The sequence below is a fragment of the Elgaria multicarinata genome, chromosome 2 (genome assembly GCF_023053635.1).
Source record: "Elgaria multicarinata webbii isolate HBS135686 ecotype San Diego chromosome 2, rElgMul1.1.pri, whole genome shotgun sequence".
NCBI classification, from domain to species: Eukaryota; Metazoa; Chordata; class Lepidosauria; order Squamata; family Anguidae; genus Elgaria; species Elgaria multicarinata.
In genome coordinates, this window is record NC_086172.1 from 145460296 (window position 1) to 145483445 (window position 23150).

The following is a 23150-nucleotide window of genomic DNA, read 5'->3' on the forward strand; positions in this document are numbered from 1 at the left end:
AAAAACACTGCCTTTGTTTCCTTCATGCATTGGTGTTAAGAGAGTTGACAAATTTTGTTCAGAATTTCCAGTGTTTGCTCTAAAGCAATTACACCTATTATCTTATTTTAAAACAAACACACCAAAATGGTCAACATTCTGGGTTAAAGTTTGATCTGGATTTAGATATGTGCAACTGGGGTGGTGGAAACAAATTTCACCACCCACTCCCTTCCCATTGCAGCACCTGAAAATGTTATACAAAGCGCTAGGGGGAACCTGCTGGATGGGGCAGGCTGAAGTGCAGAGGTGTTGTCCAAAAATTGGGCAGAGGCACCTTCTATGAATGGAGCTCTGCAGTGACTTAACTCAGGTTATGGGCAACCCCCTTTCACCCTCAGCACCACATCCTGCCCTATTCAGCAAAGTTCCCGTACACTCTGTGTAGCATTTGGCGTGGATGGGTTGAGGGGTTGCTTTGGGGACATCTGTTTTTGCCAGCACAATTGCACACAAGTAAATATGGATCCAACCCCCTATTTTAAGTGATTCCACAAATTACATTACAGTCTGGCTATGCAGTTTTCTAGACTTTTAGGTAATACCATTGTGAGAAAACAACCTCCCTAAGATCTTGTGTAAAGTCTGGCCTACACATGCAGCAGAGTGAGATAGCAGAGTGGACTGTGGTACTTTGCTGAAGGTGGGGAAAGCCTTTTTTAGGGCTATGCTTTGTTACAGTGCCATGTGGTGGAGTTTACATTGCTACTGTTTTTAGTTTAAAAGTTGTTCATTAAACATGTAAATCATTGTATGCTATTTTTAACATTTGTAAGCCACTTTGGCAGGGCTGTGTCCTGAAATGCAGGTTGAACGTTCCATTAATAAATGACACTGTACTGGGATTATAATATGCTAAGCATAATTCAGTAAGTTAGTCACCCAAGGAACTCAGTCATAAATAACTCTTTTACTGCATTGTGCCCAGTAGCCACAACCACGCAATTGGCTTAATAGCACTGAACTCTGGGCTGGACTGAGGCCCTCATCAGTGAAAACTCCTCATCTTTGCTAAAGCAGATGTTTCTGTGTACAATCAGATAGCCGGTTGAGTTAGTCTTGCTTTACCTTTCAAGAACAATTGTATTCCCCAGGTATTTTAGGTGATCCATTGTTAGTTTCATTGTTATTTCATGCCTTCTATTTTTTTTATTGAGTTGGATCCAGCCTTAGTCATACTTGGAATAGAGCCACTGAAATCAATGGAACTTAGGTTAGTCATTATGAGCTTAAGACCCATTGATTTTAATACAGCTACTCCAAATATGACTAAGTCTGGATCCAACACAATGTTCTTATATGACATTGGTACAAAAAAGTCTCCTTGGCACAATTTGAGAAAGATGGAAGTTTCTGTGAAGCAAAAAAAACGTTGAATGTTGCCATTACCTACTTTTGATAGCTTTGGCTGCCTAAGTAATACAATGAAAGTTAGAGATTTCACTTTATTCACCAAGTCATGGAGTCTGCTTTCCATGTTTGACTTCCAGCATATCCAACAAGATAAGAAAGATCTACAAATAGTCTACAAGACTATTTAATGCAGCTCAGTGAAGGTGGAAAACAGCAGTGAGAAATGGTGCTTTCTTAAATGTATGAGTTATTTGCTTGCAGTGCATATACCACTGCAAGTAGAATGATGGAAAAGTTAGTACTGAAGTTCTGTCACAGCTGTTATCTCTAGAGTAAAAGCATTCAACCTCATCCTATAATTGCCAAGATCTATGCCTTTCTTCCTGTCCCTTATGTAATCTTTGCTTTCCATCAGTTTTAATGTTTTTCCCTTGTGTTGCACTAGACATAGGCAATCTGAAGTTCAACCTACAGATTTCTACACTTTTCTAGAAGTTTTGTAGTTACAGCATAAGCAGTGCTGATTGACTGGGATTTGTGATGTCATGATCTCCCCTCCCCCTACTATAAGCCAAGAACTTTAAAGGGCTAGCTTCACATTACATGTGCATAGCTGAGATCCAAAGCAAGTTTTTCTTTAAAAGTGAAAGGCACTTTTAGGAAGTAGAGAAGGGGCAGAAAGAGGGGTTTCCCACCAATTCTCCACTTGCGTCCCAAGAATGGTGGCAGGCCTCAGTTACACATATTTACATGTAACATGAAAATTAGCCCCTTAGTACAATTGATCTAATTGGGGATGTAAAGCACCTGGTTAACTCTCAATGATACCTATAGGTATTTACATTTGGCTGGAATATCTTTAAATGTGTTGTGCTGAGCTGTGAGGAAGTGAAGAGAGAAGCAACAAATTGCAAGGAGAAAATGCAGTTCTTCACATCAAAGATGAACTGCTATTTGTCCATTTTCAACCTCATGGAGTCACCGAGGAAGTACAATATAAAATTCATCAGTAGGTAAAATGTAAAGTCACAAGCTTGATAGGTGTTCAGAGTCTATTTAATAATGGGACATGGATATAAGAACACATTGGATTTTGTTATAAACTATTGTTACGGGAGGGATTTGGGCTTTCTGTGTTCTATACTTCAAGATTTATTTTGCCAGTCTAAGTAAGCAATATCAAATTATGCTAGCTGGTCTGGTCCTTTGTTCAGCTTATTGTTCTAAAATGCTCATAAAAATATAAGCCAAAGAAATTTCCTGTCTGACTTATTTCAGAATTCAAGGCTTTCAGGACTTAAGTAGTTATTTAGCAACAAAAGGTGTGATTTGTCTTATGCTAAAATTATGCCGATATAATAAAATATTTTACAATGCTTCATTTTAATGCTTTATTCATTGATTAAAAGAATATACATTTAACATAAACCATACAACATCAGTCATCAAGTCAAACACTCAGCTGGTTTCCTTACATTTTCTGTCAGGAGTTACTTTAATCTGATCACATTTATAAGATAAAATCTCACCACATCTGGCATATACACACACTGTGCCAGTGGATTCACTCTACTGATGTACATATAAAATCCGCATGGTATGTGCTCACTGGAGACAAAACAGCGCACACCTGTCAAAAGGTCATTTTAATATAAGATGGTAAAACCATTTGTAAAACACATATAAACTTTTCCATAAATAGAATCATATCTGGACATCTGTTGCATAAATTGTGTTTTCCAAAGCTTACAATATGGCAGCCAGGTCTCAGCACTGCTGGGCACCCACGTTGGCCACTTACTTTATTATTGCAGACTGTCCTTTAACATTAAATGCACAACATTCGTACCACTTAAAACTTGGGTCAGGTGGAAGTCTCACAGAGACCACGTCTGTACCGCGGTTGCCCTGAAACAGTTTAAATCGGCTTTTAAAGCCTCTCAGATATAACAAGATTTTAAAACATACTTCATGGAATGTTCTTCATGCATCATAGCAGCTCATACCTGTGATAGAACAAGGTTTGTATCTGTTTTCCTTTCCTTCCTTTACATTCACTATTCACAGTGAAACAGGTGCATGTTTAAGAGTTCTGAGGTTGCTGACTGAGCCACAGCACAGCTGTGTACCACAGGTCGAAATTCGACCTTATATATTACAATCTAGCAGTATCTGGCTGGCCAAAATTCGGCCTGCCCCTGCCAGCATGTGGGCACTTCTTCATTTTAATCTATTCTTTGGCAGCTGACACAGGCGCTGACAGAGAAAATCCAGTGACTTAGTTGCTAGGGATTTCACGACTAATGTTTGCAAGCAAAGTAGACTTATAAATTTATATCTAAATTATGGTTTTACCCCATCGGAGTGTATAGACTTAACATTTCTTTTTAAATCTGGGCCCAAAGCTAACTTATATGGAGAAGCTGACAGACCACGAGAAAAAGAAGCTATAATTCATTTACAATGAAACTACAACTTATAGCTTTCAGAATCAAGTAAACATCTGAAGGAGCTACACAGTGCAAGAGACTACTGCTTCATATTTAAGGAGATTGCAGAGTGGCAATATTTCATGCTTCAGATATTGTACATGAAATCAAAGCAAAGGTTTACAGTAAATGGTATTGATAGTCCTGATTTTTTTTTTCAAAAAAAAGCGTAAGTAGCATGCTACCAGTTTACATGACAATGACTGCATTCAAAACCACCGGGCTATGGATAGGAAAAAAGATTTTTGGCTCCTGAGCACAAAAACTCCGACAATAGTAAAATCAGTGAAGTTGCAGAGTTACTTAGTACAAAAAGAAAGTTAGCCGGCAACCTCAGACAACCTTCGGCCACATCTGAGTTTTGTTTTGTTTTTGTAGACAAGTCCATTAACCGTGAAAGCCCTATACGTTGCCACTTTCAGCTTCTAAACCAATACCCGACTACGTTCTTTGATCAAGAAGTAGAATACATATATAATTCTATATAGCTAATACTGATTAAACACAGCACAAGAGGGGTTAATTCACACTACTGAAAAACATAATAGGACCCTACTTGCATATGTAACCACAGGAACTGTAAATAAAGAGAGCTAAATGCCTTCACTGAAGCTTTGCATTTCTCTGTAAAAATGACGAGTTGGCTCAGTAAAGACACTGAGTAATTCTATGTCCATGACTGCATGCCAAGGTCGACCCAATCCAAGGGATACCTGCTCAATGAGATTATGCACTGGATCCACATCTTGATCAGCCAGTTCACCTTGGTCAAAATCAATGCTTTCTTCTGTGACTTCAAGCACTTTCAAATCGGAGCCACGAAGACGAGCAATTGCAATCAGGTTGTGAGCCCAAACAGTATAACCTGAAACATAAATCCAGCCATTATTATTTTATTGGATTTCAAATTTCCTCCTCCTCTCCTCCCCACCCAAAAGGTAATTTAACATCTGACAGCTCACAGCTAATAACTCACTATTTATCTCTTCTTTGTATCTAGCAATTTTCTCAAAGTTTCTTGTAAGAAACCACTCCTATAATTAGTCAATTTACTTGCTCAGCTCAAAAACTTGTGAATGTGCTACAAACGAACAGGTTTTTGCTATTTAATCTTCGTGGGACTGCATCTTTCTTTCCATGTCATTTTAGGGTGTTTCGGTAAGGATATGTTTCTTGGTATTTCTTAGCATATGGTAAGTACATAGCCAGTGATCCTAAAACATAGCAGGGGTAATACACTTGTGAATAAATCAGTAATTCATGGCTCAAGAAGGACAAATAGTACTGGAACCAAAGTTTCTTTCTTCCAATTAGACCTACTTTTCCCCAATTGTTACTGTCTTGTGTCCTGATCATAATAATAATTTCCCTAACATAATCATATTCATATGCACAGCATATCTATCTCATAATATGCCTAAAACAAGACGGAAGATTACTCACTGCCCACATACCCTGCATTCCCCACCCTAAGAAAAAATACTTAGGGTGAGATAAAGTGTATACCCATACCCATAAACATACGCAAGTTAAAAAATTAACAATATTTTGCACCCATGCATACCATGCACTGCCAGAAGGGAGAGCCTTGTGCACCTCCAGGCCAGTAACACCAATGGGTCTTCGGTCCGGTTGTCGCTGAGATCTGGGAAGCCAGACATATCTATCACATCATTCATTAGTATGAAGTGAGTGAGAAACTTATCATACTGCCTAGATATGAGATCAACAACAGCTCCTGAAACGAATGTGATGTAGCTATCAAAGTGAATCCTCTCCAGTGGGATACTGGGCTTAAGAATCCTTAACATGTCATCGCTCTTGATATCAAAAGCCATTATATAGACCCGAAGATTAGTACTGTTGCGTGTCAGTGCCTTCCAATCCTCATCTTCTGGCATGTTTTCCAAGGACTTGTGCATTACAGAAATATTGTGGACCAGAAGAGACAGTCGATGCAAAGGCACATGGTTACTATCAGCCAGGACTCTTGCCATTTCTGCTGTAAAATCACAGAAATCCAAGGCGAGGGAACGAAGACTGACAAAGCGCTCCAATTCAACTGCAGTGATAAGAGTGGTATTACCAGGGATGTGGTTGTCCAGTAAACTCAGGTGTTCCATTGTGTTGGCAATAGGGTTTGAGAGAGATGACAATGATGTGGGTGTTACGATTTGCAGCATAAACCCACATGACAGCCATTTCAGTTGCCTGCTGTTACCCAATATTTCTTCAAACAGCTGCTGTATTCTGCAAGAAGAAACACAAGCAACAGTCTTAGGCTTCTGCGGAAGAAATGTTTAATTCAGAGTCTAGTTCAGCACACAAGCGCATTGCCTACAAAAGCAGTAGTTTTATACCTCTGAAACATAAACTGTGTGGCACTAGTCAAATACTGTGAGAAAACAATGTAATACAAATGTATCTGAAGCTCTGGATGGAGAAGTGGTCTTGGCTTTGAAGTTCTATTACCTTACTTAATTTTTTTGTTTTGTTTTAAACAATTTCCCCCATTAGAAGCTGTGCATGTTCATTTGTTTTGTTTTGGGGTTTTTTCATTAGTTTGATAGGGAAGCTATCAATTCCTAGATACACTACAGAGTGCAGCATGCTGGATCCATAGCATTTGTATCTCTTCCACGTATCAGCACTTTTTGCATCTCATTTAAATGATAAAGTGAAAGTTAGAACTGATTCATGCAGAAAATCCCAGGTTCGATCCCCGGCATCTCCTGGTAGGGCTGGAAAATCTCCTACCTAAAATCCTGGAGAGCTGCTGGCAGTCAGTGTCACTAATACTGGGCTAGGTGGATGAATGGTCTGATGCAGTATAAGGCAGCTTTTTATATTCCTATTTGAGGCTCAATGAGTGAAATGATATTGGAAATATGAAAGCCCTTTCTGTGGTGCTTGTTCTGTGATAACCCTTTTTCATATGCAAGTCATGACTTGACACTATATTTAATCAAAACTGATGAACATATATGCAAATTTGTATTCATAATATTTTTAAAAACAACAACAGCTTCCTACATGTTTTGAATATGTACAGTGGTGAGATCTTAGAAGATACAATCGATAGTTGCTGCTTACTGGCACTTTAAACACCCAGAGAGCTTTGGATATAGGGTGGTACAGAAATGTAATAAATAACTACTAGACAGTACCAACCAACAATGAAATACACTAGCCAACTTAAATATCCAGCAGCCAAGTAGTAAGATATGGTTCTCTGTTAAATAATTACTTCATTTATTTATCCAAAGCATTTTTATCCCACTCTTCAGCCACAAAGGCTCCTAGAGTGGCTTGCAAGTACCAATATTTTTTTAAAAAATCCCCGTGCCTCTAGCCCTCATTCTAAAACACACAATACGGAAAATGAGTTGGGAAGGAGGAAGGACAACCCACCCACCCCCACGATGTTCTATTTATTAGTTACATGATTGCTTGGATTTTTTCAATCTCTGATCCCAATCTAGTCAAAGGTAAATAGTCATGTATACTAACTGGTGACCTCTGATGCATCTCTATTCACATTAAAAATTACATCTAGCCAGTTCATTAGAGACTGAACAAGTATTTTCATGTAGAAGTACATGAATACCATTTAGTCACCCAGCTCTGTCTTGATCTTGCTAGATTGGGGTCACAAGCTCCAAGCAGCTGTTTGACAGGCACTTTCTCTCTGTCTTTTGCACTATGCCCTGGATAGCATAAAGTTTACCACTAAGGATTGCTGGATGAACATCTTGCTGCTGCAGGGGATTGGATTAGATCCGCCTTTCCAAACCAGTGCCCTCCAGATGTGTTGGACTACAATTCACATCATCCTAAATTAGCATGGCCAATGGGAGTTGTATAAATCTGGAGGTACCAGGCTGGTGAAGGCTGGATTAGATGGCGTTTAAATCCCTTCCTGCTCTCCTTCTACCATTTCTTCTAGAACATAAATTACCATCCTAGAAAAAATCATCTCCCCTTCATTTGCAAATGGCTTATTTTTGGAGTGAATACTTTCTAAAAAGAGCTGAGCTATTTGTAAAGGAAACTGAAAAGGAATGTAAGTGATACAGATACTCTGACATCACGAGCAATTTAGTATAGTACAGGCCACTAAGTAGTCAGGATTATATTTCTACAAAGGCAGCACATTTACAACACGTATATTCAATTATTTGAGTTTACAATAATATAATTATATCTATTGGGCAACTTACTGTTTAATCTTTTTCCCATCTGGATCCACTTTGCTGAGGTATGTATTTGATATACTTCCATGTTGTTGTAGAATGCTTATATCACCAAAGAGACTCAATTTTTGGAGATTCCTATTTGGAAGAAAAAGACTTGCATAAGTCAAAAAGCAATGCATTAGAAAATATCTCAAGTATTTTGTCACAAGACTCCCATTATATACATGAGATTTAAATTTGTCTAGGAAGGAATTGTCCCATCTAACCAAAATGCATAAAAAGAGACAAAGGTATTTTCTTTTAATACACTTTTATGTCAGTACAAACCTTAATCCAGTAGGCCACTATTGACTTCACTGGTAGCTACTCAAAAATTGTCATATCTGATGAACACAGATCCAAGGACTATGTATGTGTTGCAGCTAATATCCTGTCCCAAATGAGTTTGAATGCAACATTTACTGTCAATATGCAAAACACATAGGATGCCTTCCAAATATTTTCTAAGGGGTCAGCTTTCAAATCTGATCTATATGCTCCTTAGAAAAATCAGGCCACAATAATGTGAACATTTTAATTAGAAGCAGCAGCTAGCCCCCAAGAACATCAAGCACGAACACTATTTTTAGCTCTGCAGCCTGGCATTTCTTGCCTCAGGTATTATAGATACTAGAAGAACAACACTGTCATTTGAAAGTTTTGTGCAGTTGCATAATCTATAGATGCTACACAGCCAAAGTAGACTAAGGGCACAAAGCTATGCATGTTTAGACAGAAAAGAGTCCTACAATTCCTAGCATTCCCCAGCCAGCATGACCTGAAGTCATTGTGCTGTGCTCTCCCTGCCGAGTCAGCCACTAACACAGTTGAGAGGTGAAGATGGGAAGATGCAATATCACATGTTGTATTGGACATTACAAAGAAAAAATACACAGCAGTTGTAGCTGCAGGTAGGAAGATAAGAAACGGCCTAAGAGACCACTGGTCCACGTAGCTCAGTACGAACAGAACACGAACATTCCACTAGAGCAGCCTCCCACAACCCAACACTCTGCAAAAGTGTTAGATTACAACTCCCATCTCCCCAAGCTAGCATGGCCAATGCTTTCTAATCAGTTCACATGGAAGATTTTTTCCTATCAGCAGCCAGATCCCACCAGTTCCCAAAGTTGCTGTGGCGTGAAGTCCTTGAGGTAGTAGCTAGACTTGGTGAACTCTAGATTTCTTTCAGTTTTATAACACCATGAGCAATGAAGTCCTAAAAATTCAGAAGGCAGCAATTAAGTGCACCCTTGAAACCGCTGTTAGTCAAAGGTAACAATATTCTAACGTAGACATTAGGCCTGTAGTTTATGAATAATAATTTCCAGACTGCATGAGGCTTGTATTTGAGCTTTACAGTAATTTACAGAACTGCTTGGAGAACCTTGTGTTCCATATTAGGGCCTAGATCTTTCAGACACTATTAATGTTGCCCAACTGTATTTTATGCACAGAACTCGAGTAAAGCCATTGTAATTCCCTCAGCAGCAACTAATTTTCAGCAGGGGCCATGTTTTCAACTGACCAATGGCTGACTCACTCCCACATGAGCTAAGATAAGAGTCAAGGGGCTCTTCAACACCCTCTCCTCAAGCACAATTGTCAACAGAAGTTTTGGCAGTATCCTTCTTCGTCTAGTCACCTCAGCTACACACTACTATATCCCTGTGCCTTGGCTTATACGGAGGACTGAACAGTTTAGGTGCATAATCCAGTGAGGGCTCTGTCAAAACCTCTCTTACTGGTCATGCTGAAGAGAAGATGCATGTAAAGAGCCCTTTGCCTGTGCCTTAGCTTAGGAGAAAATGAATAGGTTGTAAGAGCACATGAGTCTGTAGGTGTTGAGGATTTATACTAAGAGCCAGAGGCAGATAGAAAGCATTTATAACAGAGGTGCACAACTTTTGGCCCTCCAAATGTTTTGGCCTAAAACTCCCATCAGCTTTAGCCAACATGGTCAATGGTGAGAGATGATGGGAGTTGTATGGCAAAGCATCTGGAGGGCCACAAGTTATCTAACCCTGCTTTAGGAACTGGATTTGATCCCTGGGCCTCTAGTGTACATCCTAGTCAAAGAGAACAAAATTTGCTTGATTAATCTTATTGCTACTAATTCACATAAATAGTTAAGTGTCCTTAAGTGATCAATTTATTTATTTATTTATTTATTCTATTACATTTATATACTGCCCCACAGCAGAAGCTCTCTAGGTGGGTCACAAATGCTGATATACTGCATTGTGGTCTATGTAGCATATCAGCATAGATACGAATCTAAAACTAACAGATGCAACTACTTAAACTACGCATTTATGTGCACTGTGGTTTATGCAATATAGTTCTGGAATTCCATATAAAGCTCATGCACCAGACAGAAAACTACTCTACTTCTTCAGGAAGAGAGTAAACACAGGAGAATATATAAGTTAAACAACCCTAAAAATATAGCAGTAACCACAAATACCAATGTGGCAAGACTTTTTTTTAAAAAAAGGATGGAAAGATGCCTAGAATGTTTATTAGCATGCAGCATGAAACTAACCTTTTACTGACACCCCAAATATCTACTAAGTTGAGGGATATGTACATAGCTAACAAATTGCCTAAAAATATTAGTAACCATGTGACAGCTCTCTCATGTTCTTAGATGAGAATCTATGAAATTTCACTGGTTTATCAGTTGTTTCCTATAATTTTTTATAAATAGTTTTTGAGAATAGGGTGATAAGTGATTTTTAATTAAGCTTTTCCTCGGAATACAATAAAAATTAATGTCAGGAACTTACTACTAAATAGTATTTAAAGGCTTTTGTAATACCTCAGCTTTGTCATTGAAAATTAAGGGTTCATCTGTCATAATCACCCCCTTTCCACCCCTCATGCTTCACTGACCACCTGCTTCTCCTCCCTTGCATTCCTAGTAGACAGAAAACTAAGATGGACACTGCACTGATAGCAGTTGCTCTGACAGAGGGTATTGTGCAAGCTCCTGAGTATCAACCTCTTTCAAAACATGCCTGCAGTCTTGAGGCGGCACACTAAAGTCAGAAGCATATTTTATAACCAATATTTCTGGGGAACCCTGGAGACCTTGTTGCAGTTTAATTAAAAAGCTATGGTTGGGCTTTTGCTCTATAGTCAAGCAGTAGACATCAATCCTTTACAATGGCAGAGCGCATTCTACTATCTTTTCCATATTTTAAACCACCATTCAAAATAATAGTGCACTCACCAATATAATAGAGCATCCTCAAACATTGAAGCAGGGGAGAGGGAGTTACTCAGCCAAAGGCATAACAGACAGAATAGCTCCATCTTTCTGTTTATTATTTATTTATTTATTATTTATTTATTGCATTTATATCACGCCTTTTTCCCTCCAAGGAACCCAAAGCGGCATCCATAATCTTCCTCCTCTCCACTTTATCCTCACAACAAACCTGTGAGGTAGGTTGGGTTAAGAGTCTGTGACTGGCTCAAAGTCACCCAATGGGTTTCCATGGCCAAGTGGGGACTAGAACCCGGATCTCCCGACTCCCAGTCCAACACCTTAGCCACTACACCACACTGGCTCTTATATGCCATGGTGAACTGTATTGCACAGTATGAACTTCCAGATCATGCTATGCCTTTTGATGTTGCTCTATCCACTTTTAGTAGTGAGCCTTGATCACAGTAAGTCATGACGGCACTGCATTATGTGGGTGGGACTATAGCCAACAAAGCTATCATGGTGCTAAATGCGAACAGCGAGGTTCTCTCAATGGCTGTTAAACAAGATAATCATAAAAAACATAGTTTATTTATTTTATTTATTACATTTTTATACCGCCCAATAGCCGAAGCTCTCTGGGCGGTTCACAGTCATAGCCAACCAGAATCATTAATAAATGTATCTCAATCATTTCTATTCCCAAACTGTTAACTACATTTTCCTCTAAAGGTCTCTGCGTCTCTACATAGAATGCAAATTCTCCATTTGAGCATAAGAAATTCACCTCCTACCCATGACAATCCAGAATTCTATTTTGAATTCAAAGTTTTTGGATATTTACTTGTAAAATATAGGAGTCTATTTCCTTGGATTCAAGGTTATTATAAGTACTTGATTAGGTATAAGTGAACATGTGAATTTTTGAGCCTTGCACTTCAGGTCACTTGTACGATAGGCTAACTGGAAAAACAAAGATTTGAGAACAATTGAAACATACATTTGAAATGTCAAGAGATAGTTTTACCAAGTTTTATCCCTGCCTATTATGTAACTGAAGGATAAAATGGGACAGAGGAGGAAGCTGTTCTATTTTCTAAAAAGCGACGAACACAGCCATATTACCACAAACCTGAGCATATCACCCATTTTTCCTCTCCACCATGGTTGAAGAATGTTTAGCTTGCTAGCTATTTTAAATCCTCAGTTTGTGTAATAATTTATGCCATTTTACTTGAAATCATTTTGTGGGGAAAATAAAGCTACTAGCATTCTAATCTAATACTATGATGATATGGGAATTTTCTACTGTTCTGAAACACACTGGAAACCCTCTGCACAAAGTGACTGACTGATAAACCTACCAAGAGCTCAATGACAGAAATACATGTCTTATCTTATAGAAGCCTGCTAAAGTTAAGGTGCCTTTTCAATTTTATTAAATAGATGCTCTAACAGGTTAACATCACTTATCTTGCACATGTCAAGACCAGGCATATTTCCTCAAAACCAAACATGACATAGATAATTGTTGGGCAGCTGCAGATGGAAAAAGATAAAGTGAAGCGATAGGAAGAACTAGTTTAGCATCTATATTTTAGAGACTGCTCATATTTGAAATTAAGAGTATCAGATATCCCAGAGTTACCATTCACAAACAAATTAGAACAGTACATTTTCAACTGTAAAGAATGTAACTGTTGGCAAAACCAATTAAATCCCTACAACTGAGCAAAAGAAAGAGAAGATAGAAATAGAACTTTTTCAAGGTCGCAAAAGATACGGTTCTTTCACCCTTTGATTTCCAATCTTAAAACATATTTACATGCAAGTAGTTCTACTCCAGTTTGACTTCCATGCATAAGAACAAGGCCTATGACTATGCATGTCCCCCCCTCACACACACAGAGTCAATCAGTTACTTCCTGATATTTGTGGCAAACCACATGAAGTAACTAAGAGGACTGAATGGAAAGTAGGGAACATACAAGCCTGAGACGCCATCCTCTAACACAGGGATGGTCAACTTGTGTCCTCCAGGACTCCCATCAGTCCTAGGCTTCATAGCCAATGGTGAGGGGTGAAGGCTGCAGTACAACTGGAGGGCTACAAGTTGCATACTCCTGCTTTACCACCAAACCACTGTTTGGCTTTACATGTGAACCAATCCACTGTTTGAACAGGAATTACTTCTCAGCAAGACTACTTAGAATTGCATTGACACCCAAATCTACCAAAAATATCCACACATAGAAGCAGGCTTTCTTTAGCAGAAGTCTTTGCTAAATGAGGATTGGTTCACGCAACAAGGTATTGCATGTTCAGCTATATATTTTGAATATCCACATCCACTAATCAAGGCTACTGTTGGAATGGGCACTGCTTGCACAGTGCCCAACACATGAGCAGCACAGAGTTGATGCAGGTGCATACTTAGCACAGGCAATTCCTATCAGCACTGTACAGTGTGGGTGAGACTTTTCATTTGTCCAGTGATACAATGAGATCACAAAGGGATGCAATGAGATCGCATATCTCTATCCACTATCTAGGGTCACAGCACACAGTTATCGCTCACATTGCCTACAGAATAGTCTGAAGGCACATGATACAGCTGGAGCCAATCAGGGTGGCCATGGATGGGAGGCTGCCCAGAAACCAGGTACATCACTCTTCAGAGGATGGGTATCCTCTAAAAAGCGTAAGTGGAATAATAAACAGAACTTCTTGACAGAACCTTTTCTACAGCATTACATATTTTTACTCAGAAGTAAGTTTTACTGTGTTCCATACGACTTGCTCCCAGGCACATAGGCACAGATTCCAACCTTTAAGTTTCTTCAGAAATTGCTGGTGCAGACCATAACTAATTAACATCCCCCGCCCCGTAAATTAGATAAGCAAATGAGTGGGGAAAGATCAAAACCACCTAAAATTGATATTTATTGGAGGAAGAAAACTTCACACCTTTCATTAGGAAGAGAGTCAAGTATATTTATAGGATTTAATTAAGGTTTCTCTGATCAGTTATCAAATGAAAAATATTTCTTACTACTTCTCAGCTCTGTGTGCATGTTATTATGACAATAAATGAGTCAAGTATATATGTTCAGCAATAGTTGACAAAACATACATCAGAGACCTGATCAAACACTAGTCAATGGGCAATTTGCTTTTGTTCACACCCTAGCCTAGCAATCCTCCTTAGAGATTTGTGCCCTGGTTAATTACTTCCAGGCTTAAGTACACATTATATGCAAATGCATCTAACAAAGCACTGATTCTTCTTTTCTGTAAGGAAATGCAGCTTCAGAAAGAGGCAGTTTCAAGCAGGGATGCAAAGGAAGCTACCTCTTTCCCTCACTAACTATTTTTCCTTTTGAAGTCACCCCTGAACTGCTCACCAGAAATAAACAGTTCCAGAATGCAGGGTTCCAGAAATAAATTTGTGAGCGTAAACATTTCTTTGGAACTCTGCAGGAGCTGAGAAACCTGGGATAGGCAATATGGAGGAAGAGAATGGTCAGTAAACAAAGGGATAAACAACTCTTTCATTCTCAACTCAGAATTGGCCCCTTGCATATCTTTACAAGATGCAGCCACCCTGACTTTGTTATGAGCACCTGGTTAGTGATCTTCTTAGATTGTTTCCATGTGTGTTTGATAGTACTTTCAAGGGTGCTGCTCTCATAAACATTCGCTGAAGAAATAGGATTGCCTCTGCAATCTCAACCAGCTGTAGCAGAATTACTGGTGTGAAGTTTATGGAATAATTACTTTAGCTAAACAACACTGGAGATGTATTTTATGCAAACAGGGCCTGAAGTGGTCAATAGCAAGGATGGTCAAATGGCAGGCAACCCACAGAAAGCAGCCAGGACCAGCCTGTAATACCATAGTGTTTCCACTCCCCAGGGACTACAGACTGTAGGAGAAAGCCCTACACTCCATTAATTCCTCTATTTTTCTATATGCAAACAATGACATTGAAGAGCTGGAGGAACTGTTATCTCTACCCACTGATTTTGTCCAGCTGTAGGGTCCTGATTAGCAAGTTGAGAGAAGGGACAAGACCCTTAGGATACTGCTAAGGTCCAACATACCCATAGTTTTGGCAGCTGCTAGTCAAGAGGAACCCACCTAGCCTGCTGCAGACTTATTTATTTATTTATTACATTTTTATACCGCCCAATAGCCGAAGCTCTCTGGGCGGTTCACTTAGCAGCTTCTTCCTTGGTTTAATGGCTTACTGTTATTTTCTCTTCTGCCTCTCTCCTCTCTTTTTCTGCTTCTTGGCTTTCTACTTCAATAGGTTTCCTCCATATTGGAAACACTATTTCCCCTCCTTATAACAAGCAGCTTTTTCATGAGTGTAAGATAAGCAAAACCATGAGGCGACCAGAGACCCTAAGAGTAGTCACCAAATTAATTCATAAATGTGGCAAGATATGAGCTGTGATTCCTGACTCACAGCTCACACACTTCACTATGGATGTATCCACATGACCTCATTTGACAAAACGTTATTACATCATAGTACCTGAGAGACTGAGATGTGAGCCTAGAAATCTCTGATTCAGATCTCACCTCTCCTAATTATTATTATTATTATTATTATTATTATTATTATTTATATAGCACCATCAATGTACATGGTGCTGTACAGAGTAAAACAGTAAATATTCTGAGTTGTGATTTAAATAAAGTAGCAAAATTTTCTCACTCTCCAAGTTAGAAATTACTTAAGACACACAAACTATACACTATACGTAGAAATGGCTCTAGGAAAGTGAGAAGAGAACAGCATGGGGGAGTAGTGCACAATCTCTTATTGAAAAGGACATTTCAATCTGCAGTGGAGCAGAGAGAAACAAGGTTAACACAGAAAGAAACAAAAGGATATGTACACAGACCTGGAGCATTACTGCTCAAATTAGGTTTCTTTATTACATGTCCTTGAAAGAGTGGTAACCTTGGAAATCTTGAGAGGGACTGTGGTGTTAAATGTATACAAACACAACATATGTACTTAACTACGTAACCCCTTTTTCCTAGAACAACCAATCTTAGTTTCACTGAGGAAAAGATCTCATACTTTTGATAGGTTGATATTACTTGTAAAAAAGGAAGACATTCCTTGTTATCCAAGTATGTCACAGGCCACAGCAGATAATTTAAATGGATGTTTATAGGACAGTGTTTCCCACCCTGGTGCCCTCCTGATTGATTCCCAGCATCTCACAGCCAGCAGGACTCACTGGGGGATGATAGGAAATGTAGTCCTACCCATTTGGAGGGCACCAGGGTTGGAAAGGCTGCCCTTGCACTTGATTTCATAGTACACTAGCACTAGGTATAATGTGGTGTCCATTATTAGTATGGATGCCACAAAGTCAGTGTCTCCCATTTTGCTAGTCTCTTATGATGTAGACCAGCCTTCCCCATCCTGGTACCCTTCAGAAGTTTTGGACTTCAACTACCACCAGGTAATGGTCAGGAATGCTGGGAGTTGTATTCCAATACATTTGGCAGGCACCAGGTTGGGGAAGAGTGATACAGGCACTTTGAAATGGGCACCTTAGAAACATTAGTCATTCATCAGCCCTTCATCTAGGAGTCAAAGCAAATGGCAGGCTTTTGTTGCAACATCTGGCAAGTCTCTTGCAAATGAATCAAAATAGGAGCTACCTGGTAAATATAACTCTACTGTACTTAAGAGAGCCCCTTTTAGATGACACCACAGAACCGGGCTTGAAGTGACCAGGTAAGAGCAACACTCTCATCTCAGCAGGGATCCTTTCCACTGCAGTTGGAGATGTTATGTACGTGTGTTCCTCTACGTTATGTTCCCCTAGAGTAGCCACTAGTACCTCCCTCGATCCCGTCAGGATCGACGCGTCTTTAACTGCTGGGTGACGCGAAGTAATCCAACAGGTGAAGCTTCTCCCCTCCCCCCATATACAGAACTCCACCAGTTGAAGTTCTCCCAGTCATGCAGTATTAAAAGCACCTTGAAAGAAAGAAAAAGAAAGAGATTAGCAACCCCGTTCTTTGTTTTTCCTCAGAAAGGGGCAGCGGTGGGTTTGGCTCGCGTCCACGGCGTCCTCCTACCTGTTGTTGCGGACGCTGCTTAACACGCACAGCACGAGCTCCAGGTACGTCCTCAGCAGCTCCAGCCAGCGAGGGCAGAGCGGCGCTTCTCCTTCCGCCGCCGCGGCTGCCGCGGCCGTCGCTTCTTCGCAGACCCCGCTGGCGCTTCCTCCTCCTCCTCCTGCTCCTGCCCCCGCTCCGCCGCCGGCGCCACCGCTGCCGCTGGGGTAGTTGTCGGCGGCGAACTGGACGCGGAGCTCGCGCACGAACCAGCCGCACTTGCGCATGAGGAAGTCGAGGCGCGGGCGCTCGGCCGGGCAGACGCGCAAGCTGAGGCGCAGCCGGGGCCACAGGGCCGGGTAGAAGAGGCACTCGCGCCAATGCGAGCAGGCGGCCGAGGCCCGAAGCCGGTCCGGGGCCGCCAGGAAGGAGAAGATGTGGACCACCAGCTCGCTGGGCAGGGAGCCGGCGCCCACCGACCCCCCGCACACCGACGACATCGCCGGCCCAGCCGCCGGCGGCCGCAGCCCCGAGCCCGGCCCCGGCCTCCCCTCCGGCTCCTGCGACAAAAACAACAACATCAATGACAAGGCGGAGGGAGGCGGGGCGGGACCGGACGGGACTCTGCTACTGCCGGAGCCAACCACCGCTCCCAGCCGCAGGGGCAGAGTGAGACGTACCATTGGGCTTCGGGGTGGGTGAGGGCCGGGATAGGGCGGAGCGCACCAACGCGCGGAGGAGGAGGAAGGGAATAAGGGAGGGCCGTGAGGGCAGAGCGTACCAACATGCACTCTACCGACGGGGGTGGGGGAGACTGTGGCTTTTATGACTCAGCATACAGAAGAAAGGCAAGAGGAAAGGAAGAGCGATGATGCGGCTCACGCCACCTAACGAGCCTTTCTTTTCTCGGAGGACTGCCCCAGCCTTCCTAAGTAATTTCCCTGCTAGGCCGGCGACGGGTGAATGACAATTTATTCACAAGGAAGCAAGGTTTGGGGAAGGGGTATTGGGTCAGTTTGCCCTGGTCCCTAGAAAAGAAGGGATCCCTTGCCTCAGCTTGCCACATTGGTCAGAACAGCCCCACGCGCATGCATCAATCTTTGCAGAAGGGCAGCGGCGGGGCCCCTCACATCACATCTGGCACAGGCTTCATTAACCAGCCTTCCCCAACCTGGTGCCCTCCAACTGGTTTGAGACTATAACTCTCCCGGCTAGCATGACCCAACCAGGTTGGGGAGGGCTCTCATAAACCCTCGTGTCAGCCCTGCAATGAATAATGTATAATAGATAAGCTGTAAAGGACTTCAAAGGTGTCCAGTCCTAATTAATTTGTTTTGCTGCTTCCAAACTGATTCTCCCGTATAGAGGCCTGAGTGGAACAGTGTGTTCCTACTTAGAGACAGAAGGGGCCAAACAAGACTTTGTCCTCCAGCCCAGTGCCATCTTAACGCATGGGAACGCCGGGCAGTTGCCCGGGGGCCCCACGAACATAGGGGCTCCATGCTAATCTATGCACAGACCAGAATTTAACCAACTATGTACCATTTTTATGTTGAAATTTTTATTTTTCAAGTTCAAGGCTCATGTTGTCCAAACGTTTGTATTGATTAATCTTTGCTGTACAGCATGTTTTTTTTAATGTCAAAACACTGATTTTGTTGGAGGTACCAATAAATATAAGTTTATTTTGTCGATAATTTACATTTTTATTCCTGTGAGTGGTTGTGGAGGCAGGGCCTAGTGCACTGCTTTGTCCCAGGGCCTATAATGCTATAATGCTGTTAAGATGGCCCTGCTCCAGCCCCCTGCTGAAGAGCAGGGACATTTATCTGCCAGCTCCCCAAAGAATCATACGTTCTTTCACATAACATAACATAAGAATCCTGTAGCATTACATTACATGTGTCCTTGATATAGATCTACAAGTTCCCAACATTCTGTTACACATTCTGTTACACCAAGCTTATTTCTAGACAAGGCTTCATTCACAGAATTTACAGAAGTCTCCAGATGACATTGTCTTCTACTGGTAACTCTCAAGTATTTTCCCACCGATTCCTTCCATCCTTTTTATGCATTAAGAATGCAATCTTATCAATATAGTCAGCAGCTTCTGAGTATCCAACACAGGGCAGCCAGAGCACAGAGGCGATCCACCCTCCCTGCATTTTGCTAGATGGGCAATTTTGCCTATCTAGGCACAGGGCTTCCAAGTGGGAGGGAAGGAGGATGGGGTGTGCATAGGGAGCTGTATAATGCAGCTTCTCTGGTCTCCTCCCCTCACCCGCCCCTGGGTCTACCCTCTTTCCCCGTCTCCATGCTCCATTTCCATGCGTAGAGATAGAGCTGGTACAGAGAACTGCATTGGCTACAAGAGGCGGGTGGGAGGAGAACATGATTTCTGGGCCCAGAGGCCTTGGTTCTGATCTTGGATCCCAGAAATCTAACAATCATATGTCCCCCCCCCAAAGGACATTTAGTGTGTGACCAAGGGTTCCCCTTAGTTCCCCTTAGGGAGCATAGTGTGTCTAGGCAGCTGGACAACCATCTGTCAGGGATGCTTTAGGGTGGATTCCTGCATTGAGCAGGGAGTTGGACTCGATGGCCTTGTAGGCCCCTTCCAACCCTGCTATTCTATGATTCTATGATTGCTCTCTCCAGAGGAAAAGACAGGATAGCTGCACAATGGTTTCTGATTATTAGCTCTAGGGCCTCCATCTGGAAGCACACTAAGAAACAAAACACAGGGCATAGCTATGCAATTGAAAGAACGGCTATGCAGTGGTCACCATGGTCAGGGAACAGGTTTAATTCTGACTCCAGTAGTATCCTGGTTTCTGTACAAAAAATAGTGTGGCATTTGTGAACACCAATGCAGGGAGAGCAAAACTAGCCTTCCCCCACTGACATGTGACAAGAATTCTGCAGAAGTTATAGTGTAGTTCATAGCATATGGAAGCCTGTCCTTTACACATACACACACACACACACAAATTCTGCACACATAACAATAAGCATTTATGATAGTGATGATTATAATAATTGCTTTCTGTGCTTGTGAAAATATTCAATCCAAACATATATTCTTAAGTAGGTTCTTATGGATACAATCCATATCCTTTCTATGGTTACAGTCTTAATCACACTTGCTTAGGAATAAGCCCCATTTCACTCAAGGGGACATTTCTGAGTAAACATGCTGAACTATATCTATGCAAAGCCTTTCAACTTCTAATACAACACTGTTTCAAAGGCTGTTGTCTGCTCACTGCTATTGGTGTCGAAGCCTGAGTTTATAATTATGTGCTCACACCCAGTCACAATTTGCTGTGTTGTTGTCATGATTCATGCATGTCTCCACTATATGCAAAAGCATAGACACCTTTCTAAGGTCTCTGGTAGTAGGGCTAGTAGATATGGTGCTTTTAGCACAGGCTTTTGTGAAATCTGTAATTCTGAAAGTGTGTAACATTTCCCCCTTTTAACAGCCATGTTTTGCATATGTCAGAATCATGCAGGATGAAACACCACCTGCCTGGAAGGACAGTGTACTCCCTGGCTGACAGGGCTCACATGAAATAAATCTCTGAGAGCAACTTGATGGTTTCCAAGGGTTGTATCCAATGCTGTCATCCAACTGATGGAAGCAGTTCCATTAGTGGAACATGGAGGGTGCAATTCCCCCTTCCCTGCAGTCCTCTTGCACAGATGTAAAATCTGCTCTAGGAATTTTTAGGCAATTTTGAGGGCTGCAGAGGAAGTGGAGAAAGTCCTGTTGCACTAGCCAACCTCCACTGGCAAGCTGCTGGATTTAAGCCATTTTTTCTTCTTCTCCAGGATGTGGGGGAAGCCTTACAAACTCTTCACCAGAAATACCAGAATATCTCTTCCTGTTAGAAAATAATAGAGTGTCCAAACTCCTTTTCATGATTAGGCCTTGGCCAGAAACTAGTTTTTGCTAGAAAGACACTTTGGGCAGCCCCCTTGCCCCACAGTGGCCTGCCAAGAAACTACTGAGATTCTCCGTTTTTTTTGCCTCCAGCTGACATTGTTCTCTAACGTGCATTCTGCCAGAGGCCTCTAATTGTTGACCCTTATGGCAAAGGTCACATTTTACTTTTAGCGAATATAATGTACAATACTAAAGACAGAGCTTCAGGCGACAGTTTTGACCATAGCCCACATGAGAACACTTGCAACACAAGCATCTCACCTTTGTACCAGCTGAGATGCAGCCAAATCCTATTCATGGTTACTTGGAATTAAATCCAACTGAGTTCAGTGGGACTTACTCCCAAAGTAACAACCCTATAGTAAACCCAAGCTCAGGCATGCTTATCTCTGCAAAGGATCAGGATGAAGTGCTTGCAATCCTAAACCCACTTACTAGAGACTTAACTTCTGAGTAAGCATTTATAGGATTGCTGTGCATAAAAAAAACTTGAATATAACCACATGCTTTTCTCTCACTGATCTAAATGTGTGTAAGGGTTATATAGCTGGCTGTATTTGTAGCTGCTTTTGTTTTTAAAACTCATGTTTTCCCTAGTTTTTAAACAATTTTAATGGTATTTGTTGCTGCTGGATATATTGAAATTGTATTTTATTGCAGTCGGATTGATTTAAAACTTTATTTTTAATATGAATTTATGTTCAATGTGATTTTATTAAAATGTTTGTTGAATTGTTTCTGTACTGTAAGCTCAGTTGGGATGATAATGATCTTGGAAGGTTGCTAGAAAATGGATTAAATAAATTTAAAACATATTTTAAATAAAATGTTTGGCTCCTTAACAGCTATGCTATATAACAGCCATACCCAATATAGTTAAGACTTTATTTCAAGTGAGATCATTTTGCTTTTTCATCATTGCTGTGGTCACTGTCAGGAGTAGTTTATTTTTGTGCTGTTCAGTTTTGACGAATTCCAGAAGGGTAGCCAAATTAGTCTGCTGCAGTAAAAACAACAGCAACGAGACTCTTAAAAACTAGCTATTTAATAGCACCTTAAAAACTAGCTATTGTATGCCCTTTCATACACCCATGCCCATTTAATCAGATACATGAAGTCTTTTGCTCATCTTTCTCCCCTGCTGATACAGAAGCGTTGCTATGTTTAATGTCTGATTTCTATCCATTTGGTCTTTGGCGAATGAGCATATAGCTTCAGGGAAGCTACTCATTTCAAAATATCTCTTAAAAAATGCAACTAGGCTACTCTGAAGTACATGGATTCCAGAGAACATCAGTAACCTCACGCAGCAAATATCCTCTAGTGCCAGTGCGTCATAGTGCTACGTGTTCATCAGAAAACGTACTAGGCAGAGCTTGACTTTAAAGCCGGAAGTTACCGGTAATTGCAGCGTCTGTTGCAGCAGAGTAACAAGCTCAGAGGAACTATACACTTCGGGTTCTGAATTGAACGTACGAGGCAACCAATGTAATAAGAACAGCCCTGCTGGATCAGACCAAGGGTCCATTTAGTCCAGCTTTCTGTTCACGTAGTGGTCAACCAGATGTCGACCAGAAAACCATAAGCAGGATACAGGTGCAACAGCACCCTACCACCCATGTTCCCCAGCAACTGGTGTATGTAAGCGTACTGTGTTGGATACTGGGGTTAGCATATAGCCATCAGGACTAGCAACCATTGATAGCCTTCTCCAGGAATTTATCCAGCCTCCTTTTAAAGTCACCCAAATTGGTGGCGATCACTACATCTTATGGTAG

The 23150-nt window shown here is 41.3% G+C and overlaps 1 protein-coding gene across 1 annotated transcript; it reads right to left on the minus strand.

The window, feature by feature from the left end:
- Positions 1-2769: 2769 nt before the first annotated feature.
- FBXO33 (F-box protein 33) lies at positions 2770-18103 on the minus strand. The gene is made up of 4 exons (XM_063118474.1): positions 17442-18103; positions 8102-8212; positions 5446-6131; positions 2770-4746 (listed from the first exon to the last, which is right to left on the minus strand). The coding sequence occupies exons 1-4, from the start codon at positions 18101-18103 to the stop codon at positions 4475-4477; spliced, it is 1731 nt and encodes a 576-aa protein (XP_062974544.1). The 3' UTR covers positions 2770-4474.
- Between the last annotated feature and the right edge of the window lie 5047 nt (positions 18104-23150).